General features: G+C 41.0%; 1 protein-coding gene and 1 long non-coding RNA gene across 5 annotated transcripts in view; both read left to right on the forward strand.

The window, feature by feature from the left end:
- Positions 1-16,016, forward strand: part of INSIG2 (insulin induced gene 2) — a 21,886-nt gene extending 5,870 nt beyond the window's left edge. For 2 of the 4 annotated variants that reach the window (XM_029934695.1, XM_029934694.1), the window contains exons 2-6: positions 1,808-2,221; positions 9,376-9,500; positions 12,791-12,957; positions 13,124-13,223; positions 14,186-16,016. In XM_029934695.1, the coding sequence (XP_029790555.1) occupies positions 1,978-2,221; positions 9,376-9,500; positions 12,791-12,957; positions 13,124-13,223; positions 14,186-14,227 (678 nt within the window). In that variant the 5' untranslated portion in view covers positions 1,808-1,977 and the 3' untranslated portion in view covers positions 14,228-16,016. Of the gene's footprint in view, positions 1-1,807; positions 2,222-5,550; positions 5,634-9,375; positions 9,501-12,790; positions 12,958-13,123; positions 13,224-14,185 lie in introns of those variants that run through there. The other 2 variants (XM_029934698.1, XM_029934696.1) reach the window with 2 other exon arrangements.
- LOC115287889 lies at positions 9,508-10,870 on the forward strand. The gene is made up of 2 exons (XR_003906700.1): positions 9,508-9,651; positions 10,681-10,870. It is a non-coding gene; the product is annotated as an uncharacterized LOC115287889 (long non-coding RNA).
- Positions 16,017-19,191: the final 3,175 nt, after the last annotated feature.

The following is a 19,191-nucleotide window of genomic DNA, read 5'->3' on the forward strand; positions in this document are numbered from 1 at the left end:
ATTCAATGCAATCCCCATCAAGTTGCACCAGCATTCTTCTCAAAGCTAGAACAAACTATCTTAAAATTCATATGGAACCACAAAAGACCCTGAATAGCCAAAGTAGTATTGAAGAAGAAAACCAAAATGGGAGGCATCACAATCCCAGACTTTGGCCTCTACTACAAAGCTGTCATCATCAAGACAGTATGGTACTGGCACAAAAACAGACATATGGACCAATGGAATAGAATAGAGAACCCAGAACTGGACCCACAAGTATATGGCCAATTAATCTTTGACAAAGCAGGAAAGAGTATCCAATGGAAAAAGGACAGCTTCTTCAACAGGTGGTGTTGGGAGAGCTGGACAGCAACATGTAGAAAAATGAAATTAGACCACTTCCTGACACCATTCACAAAAATAAACTCAAAATGGATAAAGGATCAGAATGTGAGACAGGAAACCATGAAAACCCTTGAGGAAAAAGCAGGAAATAGCCTCCTAGACCTCAATCGCAGCAATTTCTTCCTCCACACATCCCCAGAGACAAGGGAATCAAGAACAAGAATGAACTACTGGGACCTCATCAAGATAATCTTTATTTTTGAGAGAGAGAGAGACAGAGTGTGAGCGGGGGAGGGTCAGAGAGAGAAGGAGACACAGAATCTGAAGCAGGTTCCAAGCTCTCTTGGCCCAGAACCCAACCTGGGGCTCAAACCCATGAACTATGAGATCATGACTTGAGCTGAAGTTGGCCACTTACCCGACTGAGCCACCCAGGTGCCCCTACACTGATTATTTCTAAAATCAGCACCCCTCTTCCCAGTCCCCAGTTTACACATGGGGTTTGTTTTGTTTTGTTTGCTCATAGAAAGCATTAGATGTTATTTGTCTTAAACAAACACACACAAAGGAAAGATCACTTAGGCTAGAGGCATGAACGGATACCTAGACTGATGGTACTAGCACAGTTCTAGGCCTTTGGAGTCAGGAGCCATGTGGCTGAAACTCCTTACCGTCCAGCCATGGATTACCCTGCATTTTCTTTGTGTCCTTTCTTCTGCTTCCTGTTACAGATTTATCACAGTAGCTCCTGGGGTCGCAACAAGGGCTGACTGGGTCCAGGCGGGGGTAGGACATAGCTGGGCCTGCGGGGGGCCGGCTGGAGTCTGGTTTCTGTGCTTGGTGTATGTGTAGGTGAGTGGGTGGTGGTCTGTGTTCTGTAAGATGCTTTTGTACGAAAACTCAGACACATAAGCCTTAAAGAGTAAAACGGGTCGTGTCGTTCCCCTGGGGAGGTCATCCTCATGAGCAAGTCACGTATTGTGAGCAATACAAAATTTTCGGTCAGAATACGTTGATTTTCTGTATGAATTCATTTATCATATAATGAGTAGAAAGATTTTTACCTACATCTCCAGGCCCATCTGTTGTAACTGCTAGGGTTGGAGATGTAGGTTGAAGAAACAGAAACCTGGATTTTAATTTGGAAGATTCTGGGGGGAATTGTCTCAGGTACCCTGCTTTGCTTCTCTCAGAGGTGGGGCAAGTTGTTTTTATTATTCCTCTAACCTGTGAGCCTTTCGGGTCACTTATTCTGTCCTGATAAATATATAAAGAGAGGTAAATAAACATTTTTTTATTACATCATGCCTCTAAAAATGCCTTTGAAACCACTTCTTATTCAGTAAATAACTAATTTACATAAATGTATAAGCTTGCTGTTTCATTATTAGTACTTTGAATTTTTTGAGTATTGAAATCAGAAAAATCGTAGGATTGTTCCTCAGACAAACATTGATTTCTGGTGTCTTATCTCTTGCAGGATTTCTGGTGGGTCCTCTTTCAGGACAAGATGCTGTGAGTGTACACACGCCGGCCTGCTTCCATTCACAGACAGCTGGCTTTTCAGCTGGGAAGCCTTTTCTTTCTTTTTTTTTTTTTTTTTTTTTTTTGTGGGTGTCTATCTTGCCAGTTTACTGAACTTATGAAACCATGGCAGAAGGAGAGACAGAGTCGCCTGGGCCCAAAAGGCGCGGTCCCTATATTTCATCTGTCACTAGCAGGAGCGTGAACTTGATGATTCGTGGAGTGGTACTGTTTTTCATTGGAGTCTTCCTTGCCTTGGTGTTAAATTTACTTCAGATTCAGAGAAACGTGACACTCTTTCCACCTGATGTGATCGCAAGCATCTTTTCTTCAGCGTGGTGGGTGCCCCCGTGCTGTGGCACGGCCTCAGGTACGTGCAGGTTGCTTCCGTGATGCTCAGAGAGGAAGCAGGGCACACGAGTGTGGAAGTTGTCTGAGCGGGGCTTGTTTTTCCTGCCGTTAATATCAGGGCAGTACAGTGGACCTGAATGCTTTGATGATTTAGGCAAACTCGCCAACTTGTGTCACCCACCATCACGGTCATGCTGTAGAGCATTTCCATCACCCACAGACTCTCTTGTGCTCCCTTGCAGTCCATTCTCACCCCCAGCCTCAGGCTTCCACTGATCTTTCTGTCTCTGTTCCACAATGTAATGTCACTGGAATCTCACAGTAGGTACTATTGTGTCTGATTTCTGTCTGACCTGTGAACGATAAAAACCTTAATCCTGGGGCACCTGGGTGGCTCAGTTGGCTAAGCATCCGGCTTCCGCTCAGGTCATGATCTCACGGTTTGTGGGTTCGAGCCCAGCGTTGGGCTCTGTGCTGACAGCTCAGAGCCTGGAGCCTGCTTCAGATTCTGTGTCTCCCTCTCTCTCTGACCCTCCCCTGCTCACACTGTCTCTCTCTGTCTCTTAAACAAAAATAAAAACATTAAAAAAAATTAAAAAAAAATTTAATCCTAAGGGGTGTCTGGGTGGCTCAGTGGGTTAAGCATCTGACTTCAGCTCAGGTCATGATCTCGTGGTTCATGGGTTGGAGCCCCAAGTCGGGCTCTGTACTGACAGCTCAGAGCCTGGAGCCTGCTTCAGATTCTATCTCCCCCTCTCTCTGCCCCTCCCCTGCTTGCTTGTGCGCTCTCTCTTTCTCTCAAAAGTAAGTAAACATTAAAAAATTTAATCCTAAAACAAATCATGATTTCCTTTGGGTTGAGGCTTTTAACTTTTTAATTTTATCCTTTCTTCAACCCACCTCATATTAAGTCTTACTCTAAGTTATTTTGATGATCATTGTCACTGTTTGTTTTTAAGGGTTGGATCTGTGTGTGTTATGGCCTTATTTTTGAAGTAGATGAAAACTTGAAAGATGGAGTAGTTTTATTCAACTTTAAAGCTTCATGTGGGCAATAATTTACTTTCAAAATCAGCCAAATTTGGGGCGCCTCAGTGGCTGTTGGTTAAGCCTCTGGCTCAGGTCATGATCTCATGGTTTATAGGTTTGAGCCCCCCATCAGGCTCTGTCCTGACAGTGTGGAGCCTGCTCAGAATGCTCTCTCTCTGCCTCTCTGTCTGTCCCTTCCCCGCTTGAGTGTATGTGCACACAAGCTCTCTCTCTCTCAAAACAAATAAGTAAACTTAAAAAATATAAAGCTTCATGTTATGATTTTTTAGATTTTTGGACATGCTTTCTTCTTGGTGTCTTGCTTTCAGATGTAGCTTAAGAATAATGAAATACTTAAAGATATAAATAAGGTAGATTCTCTTTGCTTAAAAATCATTATCCTATTTCAGTAGTTATTGTAGATCTTTTTTGGTAGACAATGTGTCATGGATAAAGTGGAGCATTTCAGAAGCCTTCTTAATACTGAGCTTCTATAATGTACCCTCTTTAGCTTCTTTTCAATGATGGAGACCAATAGATGAATAATATATTATAAAAGAAAGTAATAGAAGGAAGCCATCATTGTGTGGTAGAAGAAAATTCTGGTTGAAGGTGAAATTGCTTTTTGGAATGTCCATTTGGTGTCTCATATTTGATATACACCAGTACCTTGCAGTAAGATGTAGATCCTTCCTGACTTCCACCCTAGAGCTGGAGGTTGAAGAGTGAGGCGTTAGGTGTGAGATGTGTTAGCATGACCTCATGGAACCTACCAGACAGTTGCTTGGATGGAAGGGCGTTTTGTGGTCAGGTTCCAGTGTGGTTTATGGATCCGATGCCTCTATTACAGTAGTCACAGTAAAAGTTTGTAAAGGCAATGATTCTTAGTTGCCCTAGGGTTATTACATTTTCTGAGAGGATAATAGGCAAACTAGTCCACATAGAGAGAGCAAAATTGTATTTTATCATTCTCTGTCATATCGACCAGCCTCTTGTAGTTTCTTTTCCTTCATCTAAATTCCAAAGAAAAAAATTGAGTTTTCCCATCCTCTTTTTATAGGTTTTTTTTTAAAGCTTATTCATTTATTTTGAGAGAGAGAGTGGGGGACAGACAGAGAGAGGGAGGGAGAGAATCCCAAGCAGGCTCTGTGCTACATTGTCAACACAGAGCCCGACGTGCCCAAACGCCCAAACCGTGAGATGACCTGAGCCAAACCGAGAGTCCGGTGCTTAACTGACTGAGCCACCCACGCACCCCTGTTTGTTTATTTTCTCCTATGGTACAGCTACTATGTGATTACTAATTGAAGCTATTTGGGACTTGGAAGAACATGTGTTTTTATAATAGACAAAAGGAAGGTCCAGGGAGAGAAGCTCTTACTTAATGAGTTCCTCCTAATGTGTTAGGCACGTCCCGTAACCCAGCGATCTGTAGGGCCACTTTGGGAGTGAGATTTTGGCCTGGAACCTGCTTTGGGGGAATGAGGAAGCTGAGATGAAGTGTGGGTACCAGTGAGCCGCGGGTCACAGAGCCGGTGAGTGGTCAGCCGGGTCACATGTCACATGCTGGAGAGGGAGAAGGAGAAAGCTGCTCACACTCCCCCCTCCTCCATCCTTGCAGATGCAGCACCCAGCTTGCGTGGAATGTTCTGTTGCGTGGTGTACGATCATGGCAGGGGCAGGAGAACTTGACTCAGGTTTCATTTTGCCTGCATTGATGAGAGGACCAGGGGCCACGTCTGTCCCCGTGATGTGGGCACTTTTGCTACAAACTCCTGTTTAGGAAGGAAGAACATTCCAAATGTTAATACTACGTTTCAGTCACCTTGCCCTTGCTTTTCTTCCTTTTCCCAGCCCCTGGGTTTGTCACACTTGCAAACTTAACTTCATAGCTCTCCATTTGGGGTATTTACACTCACATTTCTTGCTTAAGTGTTTCTTCTGAAAGTGGTGCATTCCATGAGGTAAGTGAAGGTTGAGGGGCATTTGGGAGTTTAGATTCCAGTTAACACTGCTACTGATTTTGTTGGGTAAGTCATGGTATTTAGTGAATGAGAGTGAAGTACCAGATTCATGAATGTTGCCTAAGGTAGAAAATGGATTCTTGCCCCTCCGGCCCCCAATTTTAGGGAAAATATCAAGGAAATAAAAATTAAATCATGTAAGAAACATAGTGTGCACAAGTTGACGTGAGTTGAGTATTTATATGTTCTGCACATGTGCTCCTATGCATTTTCAAAACTCTCTAGGTTCTTAGCCATCTTAAGTCAGAAAAACTGGTAATTGTCTTTTGATTTTCCCATTGAACAATATTCATAGGCCGAGCTCCCTTGCCCTCTGACACCCAGTGCTGGAAAATTCAGTAGCCATGCTTCAAGCGGGACACCCGGTAGAGAACTCTGGTAAATTGCTTTTGCTCTCGTTTTCCTTCTTATGGTTCTCTATTCTTAGTTTAATAATGGCTGGTGTTTCAAGTTGATGAACTTCTCTGTGTGTGCAGTGCATTAGAATCAGTTAGAAATCTCTTGAACGTCACCTAGGGCGGCAAAGGAATCTTTCTGAAGAATGAATAGAGGAGAAAGGTGACATCATTTTGTGTGTAACATAACTAGAGAAACTGACTCGAAAATCCCAAATAACCAAATTATGTTCATACCTATGAAGCTAAGGTCTAACATGAAAAGGAAAAGCAAATCTTTCCAGGCTGGCCAGGCATTTACCCCATTCCTCAGGAGCGCCGCAAGGCTTCTCTCGCTCTTACCTCCAAGGATCCACCTTCCATGTTTCCTCCGTCTCTTTCTTGTTCCAGGCTGGCCCTCTATGACTCTGATGGGAATTCTTACTTTTTTTTTTTTCTGCCTCTGATTTTGAACTCTGCCTGCTACCCCATCGTGTGTGGTGCCGTGGGTGCTGTAGGAGCACGTGCCTCTCTGTCTGGTACCAATTTGATGGCATTATTTCCTGATTCCCCGGTGTCTGCAGGGTGAGGTCTCTGTGATATGGCCCTTGCCAGTTTATATGTTCTTCGGAGTCTTTCTGAAGCTCTCTTTTTGCCCGAAGCTTCCAGCTTCCAGGTGATAGTTGTATTTTGCAGTTTCCATGCTTTTCCTCAAATGCTTCGCTTGGATTCGAAAGCCCTTTCCACACTCTGACCTGCTGAGCGCTCCTGCCTCAGGGGCCACCTCCTCTGTGAAGCTTTCCTGACATCCCAGCACCCCGCCTTCCCTCAGCACGTGCCAGGAGGAGACTGGGCCCCCACTGGGTGCTGTCGGTGCCACCCCAACATACTACTGTATTGCTTTGTTGCTGTGGTCACTTTGGGGCTGGGATCATGTCTTGCCCTTTTTTCTTTTTAAATCCCCACCAAATATCAAGAACCAGGCACATTATGGGACCTTAAGTAGTTATTGAGTGGAACATTTCCTATCCTGTAGTAGTTTTCCATGAAAGTCTGTCTCATTCAGTGGCTTTTTTTTCCAGCCCCCTTTCCTGGCAAAACATTTGATTTAACTGTCCCTTGTAGTGCATCGTGGAATTAAACACACTGCCATGTGTTTTAACTGAATTAAACACCCTTCCATCCTGAAAACATGGTGACTTAATATTGATGTTCTACAAACTTCTTCTGGTTTTGGCTTGGCAGGCTGTCACAGGTCCCTGGGAAAGAGGTTAAATCTATCCCAAGCAATGCTATTTTGCATCAGAGTACCCTCCGATTCAGCAGGACGGTGTTCACATATGATGTTACACAGGCATGATTTAAAAAAAATTTTTTTTAATGTTATTTATTTTTGAGAGAGAGAGAGCATGAGCAGGGAAGGGGCAGAGAGAGAGGGAGACACAGAATCCAATCGGAATCAGGCTCTAGACTATGAGCTGTCAGCATAGAGCCCAGTGTGGGACTCGAACCCATGAACCATGAGATCATGACCCGAGCCGAAGTTGGTCGCTTAACTGACTGAGCCACCCAGGCACCCCCACATAGGCACAATTGTAACAAGTCTCTGCTTTTATGATAAGAAAGTGGAGAAAGAGGAAAAGAAGCCCAGATGCCTGTGCTGAGCTCTCCCACAGTGGAGCCTCGCTGTGCTGTAGATATTGTGATCAGACTCTTCCATGCCTTTATTTAAAGGGAAGAAAGAAGACATTTAATGGGAAGTGACAAGCTTCCTCGAATTCTCCTCAGCAAGCATCCGAGAACCATGCGTACTCAATGGATTTGATTTTTATTGGCAAATCCCAAGGTTGGCAGCGTGGCAGTTTAAATTCCTCTTTGCGTTTTTGCTTTCTTTCCTCAGTTGTCTCTCCCTTGCGAGTCTGACATCACACGCATACAAATCTAGTCAATTTTACTTATTTACTCCTTTGCGCACACGTCAGTATTCTCTATGTGATAATTCTTTACCTATGGCATCAGCTGCTGAGGAAAATTGACTTGGAAGGCCTGATCTTAGTTGATTTTACTCAGCAACAGGCAGAGGGAGGAAAGAGAGGGTGAGTGAGAGCGAGGAATGATATGAGCTGTTAGTTTCATGACCCCTTGAGAAGAAAAAAAAAAGGTAACATTCATTTAAATATATTTCAACTGTTAGGCATGCTTGGTGTCATTTTAATTTTGTGGACATTTGGAAATGCTGTCAGTTCATCTCAGAGGATTTTAGAATTGAGCCTTTTAAACAGGAATAGGATATAAAAGTTTTAAATTTACTAATAGTTGTTGGAGGTCTGCATTGCTGAAATTTGTTGTTAATCTCTGGATGGTCTGTGAACCAGCTGTCCTCAGCAAAAGCCTAACTCAGGAGAGCACTTTCAGATTTGTGAATTAGGACACGGATACATCATTGTAGCAGCTTACCTCCAGGATGGAAGACTGCTCCATTGGTCCGCTAACCTGTGATTTTTGATATTAATTGATTCCCATTTTTCCTTAATGATTGATGCATCATTTGTTAAGGTATAGCTAGCCGATGCCGGGTCAGGCAGCGGCGTTCCTGATCTTCAGGCGCTCAGATCTTGGTACAATAATTTCAAGATACATCATAAGTAGCTTTGGGCGTTCTAAACATGCTTTTCAACGGTTGTAACAGTTGTGTCTTTAACTTGATGACAACCTATCCATTCTGTTTTTATGAAGTTTAGTAAATCAAAGCTGTTTAGCTATTTCCTGTTAAATTTAATCTGTAGATGTACATTTTCCTTATAACTCGTTGAAGAATGTTTTGATTCATTAAGGTCTTCTTTTTTAATGACTAACTTAGCTTTTAAAATCCTCTCCCATTAAATGAATAAAATGTTGATGTTTGACAAGTATTTTAATTAAAAACCGGGTGCAAGTATTTTGAGTCTCATTCATAGACATTTTGCATACAGTTAAAATTGGAGATGTTCTTTCCAAAACTAAGAAATGTACTAAAATGATTTCTCCTTATCTTTTTAAGAGCGAATTTAAATTTTAACTGAAATTTATAGCTCATGTAGAATCTGTTATCCTAAGTTTTTTCCTACGTGCACAAGGAGGCTCACATGTAGAGTTCGGTTGCAAGTTTCGCGTTTTGACAATGTGACGTAGGGTCTCATTTGAGGGCCAGGGTGGCGGGGAGTGGCGGCACAGCGCTGGGCGGAGGAGACTAGCTGGAGGAGTTCGGGGTCTGTGTAACAGCACGGCCGCAGCCGAGCCAGCGAGCACGGGGTGTGTGGCGAGCTCGTCGTGCGCCTTTACGCTGCCAGCTTTCTTTAGACAATCTGTGGCACTTTATAGCATGTTTCATGGTTGTGTAGTTTAGAGAGAACATTGCTTAACTGCCAACTCGTTTGATGCTTTTCACATCTCAGAGGTAGTAGTAGTAGAAAAGTAGCATGAATCATCTAGTGCAAACTGCTAAACTGTGAATCATGCCTTTGCCAATTACAGTTTAGGATACTGTGGTAATCATTTACAGTGCCTTCTCCAGTGGTGGTCTTCTTCTTTTTTTTTTTTTCTTTTGAGAGGTAAGTTTAAAAATATCGGTGATTGATGTCAAGTAACTTGAAGAGCTTTTTAAACAATCTTTCAAATGGTTATGGGGGTCGTAGTGACTCTTAGCTTAAGTTGTGCCGGTATAGCATTGGAGATGACTTAATTTTTTTTTCTCCTTTTTTCCACAGCCGCGATTGGGTTATTATACCCCTGCATTGACAGGCATCTAGGAGAACCACATAAATTTAAGAGAGAGTGGTCCAGTGTGATGCGGTGCGTAGCCGTCTTTGTCGGCATAAATCACGCCAGCGCTGTATCCTTCCGCAGTGACGACATGCTTGATCACGAAGCCGCCCCGGCAGACCAAAGGTCACCCGGTCCCTGCAGCTTCGCTCTTGTCAGACTACCCCGGGTCTCCCTACTCATAAAAAGAGCGTGGGCTGTGTCGTCGAAACACTCAGCAGGTGCTCGGCACGGACAGGGTGGCTAGAGCCTTTCCCGTCAGTCCCTGGTTTTCAGTAGCACGCAGAAACTTTGCATGTTTACAGGCTTTGCATGTGTTTCTTAAATTAGCTCACTTCATCACTTCCGTATATTTCAGTAACTCTAAGATTGAAACAGGTACGTTTTCAAAGGATTTCTTTTTTTCTTTTTTTCTTTTGGTTGGTTTTTAATTTAAGGAACCTGACAGTTTTTCAGAAAAAGTCAGATTCATCTATTGGTTCTTATCAATGCCAGCAAACCCCATAAATGTTCTTAAAGGTGGCATAAGTGAAAATATTCAGCTTAGACATTGGCCAAAAAGAACGTTTTTTCCTAAGGTACGTATTTTTAAGATGTGATCATTTAAAGATTCTGACATTTTATTTTGTGGTGAATGAGTATTTTTGTTTTTTATTTTTTTTACTTAAAAATTTTTTTTAGTGTTTATTTTTGAAGGGGGGGGCAGAGAGAAGGAGGGAGGGAGACACAGAATCCATAGAAGCCTCCAGCACAGAGCCCGATGCTGGGCTCACACTCATGAACCCTGAGGTCATGGCCTGCTCTGAAGTTGGATGCTTAACTGACTGAGCCACCCAGGCACCCCCGAATGAGTATTTTTATAGTGTCCTTGCTAGAAGGGTAAAGTGGCCTCTATTTCCCTTCTCCCCACTGTCTTCTCCCCCACACCACAGAGAAAAATGTCCACCCCAGGACAAATGTTTTAGCCCTCAGGAGGTTTTTATCCTGTCATCCTCCCTGCTTCTTGTCTTCGTCCCCACCTCTGACTTTCGTTTGTAAAAGAGAGTCTGGGAGATGCTAGTTCAGTCCTCTCTTTTCTAGAAGATGTTGCTTAGAGGGAGGAGGGGCAGGAGCTTTGGTGCTGGGATGAGCGTGGAATGCAGGTTAGGCTGCCCAGGGTTGCCCCTCGTCTCTCTGCACCAGGCTTAGGGCCGGCAGTTGGCTGGAGAGGGGCCGGGGCACGTGGCAGGTGGATGCCTTGTCTCTTACAGAAGATGCTGAGTTATTCTGGAAAGCCTTGGGAAGAGGAACGGAGGCAACTGACAGGGTCCTCGAGTCCACAAACACGCCGTCTTTCTCTTCCCAGTTGTGCTAGGCCCTAGGGGTCTGTGAATTCGGAAGGCCCTCAGTGGCGGTTTTTACGTTTGTTTTCCATTTCCCTATTAAAGAATTTCGTAACAAGTTTAGCTTGGTGCAGTTTTTGAGACTTTGGATTTTATAACAAACAAATCTGGTGATTAGGAGCGTTTAAAAAGATAGACTCCTGGAATATTCTATCTAGAGGACAACTAGAAATCACCTAGTTCCACATTTTCTTTATAAAGAGAATAAGATGAATGAAAGCTGGAGGGGGTGGGTACTTCGCTAAGGCGTTCATATGGCAGGGCTGGGACTGCCGAGACCGGACCCGGAGATCCCGGAGATCCGGGAGATCCGGGGCTCCCAAGGGCTGCTGCTTGCGTTCAGGAGCCCTGTGAGCGCGTACATTCCCCTCCAGTTGGTGGATTAGGTGACTCTACCCTAGATGTTTCCGGTGTTTTTAAATAGAGACATTTAAATGGCTTTTTCTAGGATTTAAAAGCCTTTATATCCAATTTACATTTTTTGCTTTGGTCATTCTTTTCTTTCTCTGCCAATGAAATACCTGAATATAGCGATTTTTAACTGTTCTGCCTGCCCTTTAAGTAAAATCCAAAATGTTTTCAAAATTTTAATATAAATTTATAACATAGATGTAATACTAGGTCCCTTAGACTTGAGAAATGACTAGGTACTGTTTTTCAGATTAATGTATTTTACCCGTTTACCTTATTTTGCTTTGACCCTTAACAAAGTTAATTTGGATATCATAGGTAGAACTCAGTTAATAGCAAATTCTTCTCTTTAAAAACATGTTTATTGCATAGAAAAATCAGAGCATGTAACCTTTTCTTTGGAGTTTTAGGTATAACGTCTGCTAAAAGAATAAGGAAGCTTTTCCAGAAATCATACTATAAACTATAGGTTTTCTGATAAATCAAGCCTAATCAAGAAATGACCGTGAGGGAGCGGCCATCAATAACCCTCAGATGCTGAGAAGTTAAGCAGACCAGGTTTTGGAGATACCAGACGGTGGGGGAAGGGGAATGGTGGTAAACAATGGGATGCTAAAGGAAGTAAGAATAGTTTTGTATGCATCTTTTGAACTTCTCTCTTTTCTAGTTACAGCATGGCCAGTTATCGTGGTGAGATATCTAGTCTCCCCTGGGGAGCTGGATATAGAGCCAAGACGTGGCCTTTGGGACATAGATAATGCCCCTTTAATGATACTTGAAATTAATTCCTTTAGTGTAATCCTCTAGCAAAGAAATGAGAAAATTGAATTTGTACAGCTTCGTTTTGCCCAGAGATTTTGGAGTAGAAAAGGGCCGTACATTTGTGAATAGATGCTTAAGTAGGTGACGGAAATAAAATATCATTTGAGCAAACTCCTACACCAGAAAGTCTCGGGCACCAAAATAACTTGGCAGGTTGCAAGATAATGTTCACTTCAAGGCTTTATCCTCAACAAATTAAAACTAGAACAGTTGACATAATAGAAAGGGATACTGTGTCCTTGGTACTCTTGTTTCTGAACTGCATTATTATAAAATGTGTCTGTCAGTAAATCATACAGAGAATGTGGTACCCTGTTAAATAGCTGTCAACTCTTCTATTCTCAAGTTCTTGTATGATTCTCAAGTAATTCTGAACCTGTTTGAGAAGTAATATTGGTTTCTTTTTTAGCAAAAGTATGTTCCTTTAGCAATACTTATGTTCTGAGGCTTCCGGTTACATTTTTAGCAAAGAAAGCATTTCTCAAATAATAGTTCTGATCTTATAATTGTGAATGTAGATAGAATGCTATTTTTTTTTAAGGAATTTAAGGTAGGCAGTTTCTATTAATGAAACACCCTGTGCTCTGTGTATCTTTAGTAAATATCAGAGATAGTTTTCAGTGACCACGCTCTGGAATAAGCAATCAATTCCCATCTCAACAGTAACCTCTCTTATTTTGGAAATATGAACAGGTGGTATAATGTGGTTACAAGTTGTAAGATGATTCTTTAACACAGACCTCAGAAAGTGGATTTTGATAACAACATACAGTTGTCTCTCACACTGGCTGCACTCTCCATTGGACTGTGGTGGACCTTTGATAGATCTAGAAGTGGTTTTGGCCTTGGAGTAGGAATTGCTTTCTTGGCAACTCTGGTCACTCAACTGCTAGTCTATAATGGTGTTTATCAGTAAGTATTCTTTTTGGTGCTTGTTTGCTAAAAATAACTGACAAATGTTTTCGGAATTGAGATTTTAAAATTGGGCTAGCCACTTTACAGAGTAACAACTTATTTCCATTAAGAAATGTCATTGTACTTCCTCAGTGGGTTGTTAAAAACATTTCTATTATTCTAGATATACATCTCCAGATTTTCTCTATGTTCGCTCTTGGTTACCGTGTATATTTTTTGCCGGAGGCATAACAATGGGAAACATTGGTCGACAACTGGCAATGGTAAGCTGATGCTCATTTAATCTGTTACTGAGCTGTAAGACAAGTCTTCTCCAAACCAAGCATGCTAAAAGTCACAAGAACCCTGGATAGAAAAACTAAAATGGGTTATGGATAAGGTGATAGGACTGAGCATCTAATTTTTAAAAACTAATCTATAGCTTTCTATTCCATCAAAAAGAGACAATTTTAAAAGAGATATTACTAGTAGTTGGGTTGCTTCAGTAGTTGTAAATTAGGACCATCTCTGGCAAGTCAAGGTATTTGATCATATTAGTTAAAAGGACAAAGGACACTGTTGATAACCCCAGTCATAGATGGCAAGGGTCAGGTAGAAGCATTCAAGGGCCACCGCAGTTTCATGAGTGTGTTGTCACTGTTACGTTGTAGCCAGCTAGGAGAATTGAGTGGCTTATTTTGCTGTCCTTTGGTAACCTAGCCACCCAGTTAACTTAAGCCTCTTTGTTTCCTTTATTTTGAATGGTGGGTGTACATCAATAGCCGTACTTTTAAAATACTGTTTTGACTAGAAGATTTTTGCTAATGTGACAGATTTTTTCCTTGAAATTGTAAAGCAGTTTGACAAAATGTTATCTGAATTCACCGTGTCAGTCCTGTTGTTAAGTTCATGACCTTTCCTGTGCTGATTCACCTTACTGAGCCCTCAAATCCATTCTGCTTACTTTCGTGTTGTACAATTGATCTGAATCATACTTTTGTTATTTGCTTGAAATGCAGTAACCTTGTCTTCTGCCTGCATTTGCTGTCTCTTTTCACTTCTAGACTGTGAACTTTCTTTTTCCGTGTCACGCTTGTCATTTGATTCAAATCATTGCATAACTCTCAGACTCTTTGACAAATAAAGTAGGCATATGTTAATAAAGTATTAATTTTTAGCTTATATGGAAATTGGTATTCCAAATAAACCTTAATCTGTTAACCTTTTAACCTTTTAATTTTTACAGTATGAATGTAAAGTTATCGCAGAAAAATCTCATCAGGAATGAAGAAGGCAAAAATATATCTTTTGTACAGAAAGACAAGCTGAAAAGGGCATGATAGCTATTCCAACAAAACTTCGGACTGTAAAATTGCCAGGATGCAGTTTTCCCCTTGATTGGTGTACAGGTGTGTGCGTGTGTGTACGTGTGTGTGTGTGTGTGTATGTATGTATAAATATATAAAATAATATATACACACACACATACATATGCACATATGCATATGCATGCACATACACATATATTACTGCAATCTGTGATTGCTTCATCTGTAAATCAGTTGCAAGCCTTTATGTATTTGACTTAAATAACTATAAAATATATATGTACTACATTAAACACACGTTCATTAATAGATGAAATTTTTAAATTAATTTTTTAAACATACCATATATTGTATCACAATGTTGATGTGCCAAAATATTCTGTTATTGTCATGCAGAGTATAAGAATGCTCGAACTGTTTGCAAGCTTAGTGAAATAAAATAAGAGGAAAGCCAAAAAAAATAAAAAAAGAAAGAAAGAAAAACAACAATGGCAAGAATGGAAAGCTGGCATATTCTCTTTTGCTTACTGTTGTGCCTTTTTTTTTCCTAATCCCAGCAGTTTGAACTGTGGGTGCCCTAATGTGTGGTTAGTTTCTATTTTAGTGTTGTCTCAGAGAGCTTTGGGTGTTTTAATTTATAATGAAAATGAACGTCCGTAAAACATTTTCAAACCTGCATTACTGTAGAGAGTTCAAAAAGGAATTACACTGGAGGTAAAAGTGTTGAGCAAGAGAGGTTATCAGCATTAAATTGCTTTAAGTCTAATCTGTAAGACTATATATAATTAAAAGAAGGTACTGTTGGGAAATCCAGCTGGAATAAATGTGTTTTAGAAACAGAAAAATGACCTTTTACAGTGCCATGGAGTGTTAAATGATACTGTTGTAATTCATTGCTCTTGCACATGGAAAACACAGGAAACCCCTGAAGTTTCTAATTCTCTTGCATGCTGTAATCTGTTGCGTTCTGTAAAGCAAACCACATTAGCTGGGCTGGGCCGTGTGACTGTTTATCATTGGGATGCCATGTGGGGAATGGGTGAGCACATCACCTTTTATGTATTCATATGCCCCTCAGTGAATAGTTTAAGCCTGTTGAAGAATGTACTGAGGTGGCATTTTGGGCGTGTTAAAGGTCTTTATAACAGTTTTGTGCATATCTTTCCAACACCTGGAACCATGTAAGTGTGGTCTAAACATGATTTTAGTTAAAATATTTCCCCAATTTTTATTGATGGCAATTGTCTGACACACAAGGGTGGAGATTTCTGCTTTCTGTGTGTGTGTGTGTGTGTGTGTGTGTGTGTGTGTGTGTGCACGCATGTACGTGCACGCTGGATTGTGTGAGAGAGAGGATGTACACGTAAAAATGTATGTGCATGTGCCCATGCTCTCAGTGTATGTCAACTAGATATTTTGTAATTTTTGGTTTGAAACCATTGCTGTTAGACTGAGATCTTGTATGCCAAACTTTAATCTGCTTTTACATTTTAAGGCTGAAAGTGAGAAATTCCTAGAAGGATTTCATATTGAATATATGTACACAATCTTAACTATAGTGGTGGTACACATACCACCATAATTTATTATTCTATCTTCCAGATAATGTTATTCATTTAGAGCAAATAAGGTATATTTTTAGAATCAACTTTGTAAGCATTATAAATCTTTAATAAGTTATAAGGTCTATGATGTGTTTACTTTGAAAATTGCTGTTAAAAGCAAGATGTATTAAATATATAATTATCATTTTGGTTAAGAGTCTTTTTTTCCTCCCTGTGGTAAATCTTAGAATCTAATACAGATGACTAATTTAATAAAATTAACATGTATGGTTGACTTTGCTAAGAAATAATGAAAGGAAACCAAGTCGAGTGTTCTAGGAATTGAACAATTATCATTTTGGGTTCTTAAATTATTTTTAGATCATCTAGAAAACAAGATATTAATGGCAAAAATAAAATAGTTTTGATATTTTGATAAGAATGTGAATATATTACACCTTTTTTTTTCCCCAATGAAAGAAAGTGGTAAACATCTTTTAACATTGCTATGTTGTCAGTGCTTCCTTTTATTGAAGTTCTGGAAATTGAACAGTTGAAAACTGAGAACTAAATTCTGCAAAAGCACAAGAAAACAGTTAGCTAGCCAGTATCCTGCTAATACTTTGGTTATAAAATGTACTTCTTTGCATGGAGCTATTTTACCTTTATTAAGGTCACTGGAAACTCTCAGTGGTGCACATTCACACATCGTGTATTTTCTGGGTGGAATCCAGACTTCTCATTATTAAGTACCTCTCTGATCTGCTTGCCTCACAGTGGAGCACAGCTGACCCCTGAAACAGTGTGGGGTACTAGCACACAGTTGAAAATCCGTGTGTAATTTTTGACTCCCCCAAAACTTAACTACTCCTAGCCTTACCAATGACATAAATAGTTGGTATCATATACTGTATTCTAATAATAAAGATAGAGAAAATAAAATGTTTTTAAGAAAACCATAAAGAAGAGGAAATGCAGTTACAGTACTGTACTATATTTATTAAAAAAGAAAATCCACATAGAGATGGACCCACGCAGCTCAAACCCATGTTGTTCAAGGGTCAAACTGTGTATTCTTTGCAAGGTAATTCTTCCAGTGATCGTTTGTATAGCAGAGTCATAGCTTTGTGTGTCTGGAAGAGTCTGCTCTTCCCTCCCAGAACATCTTATCGGGCCTTAGAATTCTGGGTTCCTGGTTTCCCCCTGCTCCCATGATGCTGAGGACTTTTAACTCATTGTTTATTTAACTTGAATCTGTGTGCTCAACATATTCAATTCTGGAAAATTTTAAAATCTGACCACCTATTGGAATTTATGGAAACTTGTAAAGTATGCTGATGCCTGGTTCCCACCTTTAGAGACTCTAAAATAATTGGTCTGGGGTGTGCCCCAAGTGTTAGGATTCATAAGATCTGTAAGCAGGTTTAATGTGCAGCCAAGATTGCCACTCGGTGTGGACTCATGTAAGTCGAGGGGAATGTTTGAAATCAGAGAGATAGTGTAACTTGGGGAACAAAGAGTGAGGGCAACATTGACATACATATTGGACTAAGTCATATGAACTTGATGACTTGAGCCTGTAGGTTAAGGAAGAGGAAGTGTGACTTAATGTTTATTCCTTGGAAAACTAGGTGGATAGTATTTCCATAAACCAAAGAAGAATACAGGGAAGCAGGTGAGTGAGTAAAGCTAATGAGTCTAGTTTGATACATTGAGGTCCAAGTATGTCGGGGACATCAGATAGAGATGCGTCATAAGCAGTCGGACATTTGGGTCCGGGTTATTGGATGTAAATGAGGGAGTTTGTTGTTAGCATATGTCCATGGTCCTTGAGGCTCTGGAGGTGGATGAAATCCCCTCGGGAGCATGTTACGGTGAAAGGGGAGGAAATCTGAGGCATATTGGCATGTTGGCAGAGGAGCTGGAGGAAGTGGAGAGGATGTTGTCATAAGTAGGAGGAGAAATAGAAGAGTGATCTGGTTCAAGCCAGAGCAGAAGACAGTTCTAGACGGGAGAGCTGGTAGTATGAAGAGCAGTTGGAAGGAATAACCAAGCTTTGAGATGAAGATGTATCTGCTTTATGTTTAAAAATGCTTTTCCTAACCTATTGTATCTTCACATTTAAAATATTTCATTGTATACTGGTAGCTCGCAAAAGATACTTGAGAAAAGCCCTATCATATACTAAGCCTTTTATTATGAGTGAGGGGAGCTGAGCTGAGCTAGGGAACTTTGAAAGATGGTGGAGGTTTGGACAGCCTCTATGAAGAATGGATACAGGGACTGACTAGAGATGAAGTAAGAATTCCCAGACAGTTTCAAAGCCATCAAGGACTCCAGTGAGGCTTGAGATGAGGTCCTTGACGTGGAGCCAACAGTCAGCTTGGCTATCCCGTGTCTGGGGGCTCAGTAGCCCAGGAGTTAGGGCAGTTGTGATATAAGAGATGGATTCTAGTTAGGAATTTGTTGGAAAACAGCATAAAGGCTATATGAGAAGACAAATTGGAGAAGGAAGTTGAATCAGCAGTGCTGGCCAGACGGTATGAAAGAATGACGTAAGCTAAAAGGACTGCATGTCTTGATGTAAGAAACATTTGTAATGAGAAAGGTCATAGGCTTCGAGTTTTAGTCAGGAATTTAGTGGACAGTTTCTAGACCTTGAGGTCCAAGGTGTGATTAGGGATAGGAGGGAGAGGCTATGGCTTCAGTGTCTGCTGCCCTGATTCAACTTTCTCCACTACTTTTTTGTACCATGAAATCATGCCATCTCCCTGTTCATTTGTCTTTACAGTCCGAAAACTCAATTTAGTTCAGAGCTGAGATAAATAGGTTAAGTCAGTGGTTTCTTGTTTGGCCTCAATAAAAATTGAGGTACGGAGATTATTTTCCCTTTCAAAATACATTCAGTTCATAGGGGTCATTGTGCCAGGGAGTATGAGTATCCTCGTACCTGGTCCTTTATGCCTCCCTTCTCTTTACACTGATGAAATCTGTGAAACCTGTCATCTTTCTTTGTGATTTACAAGACAGACTTTCCCAGGGTATGTCAACTGTTCCGAAGACAATGTTGTTAAGTATCAGATTTGGCAGATCAGATAGATAATGATGTGCTTGGGAATGAATGGGCTATTGATGAGTCTTGTGTCAAAACTGATTGCCATATATGGGCAATTTTTCCCTTTCACCGTTTCCCCGGCTGTGGTCTCTGTGAGAATTTCATGAGCAAAGTGGCAGTTTTGATTCCACCTTGAAACTGTGCTCTCGTGCAACTGCGCCCTCCTGTTCTGCTTTTTACGGCAGGCTTTGCAACTGCTAATCTTCCTGTGGCTTCCCCAAAGGTGGGCTTTACTAGTAATGGGCACGTAGGAAGTATACCGCCA

The sequence above is a fragment of the Suricata suricatta genome, chromosome 3, assembly GCF_006229205.1.
Source record: "Suricata suricatta isolate VVHF042 chromosome 3, meerkat_22Aug2017_6uvM2_HiC, whole genome shotgun sequence".
Classification (NCBI taxonomy): domain Eukaryota; kingdom Metazoa; phylum Chordata; class Mammalia; order Carnivora; family Herpestidae; genus Suricata; species Suricata suricatta.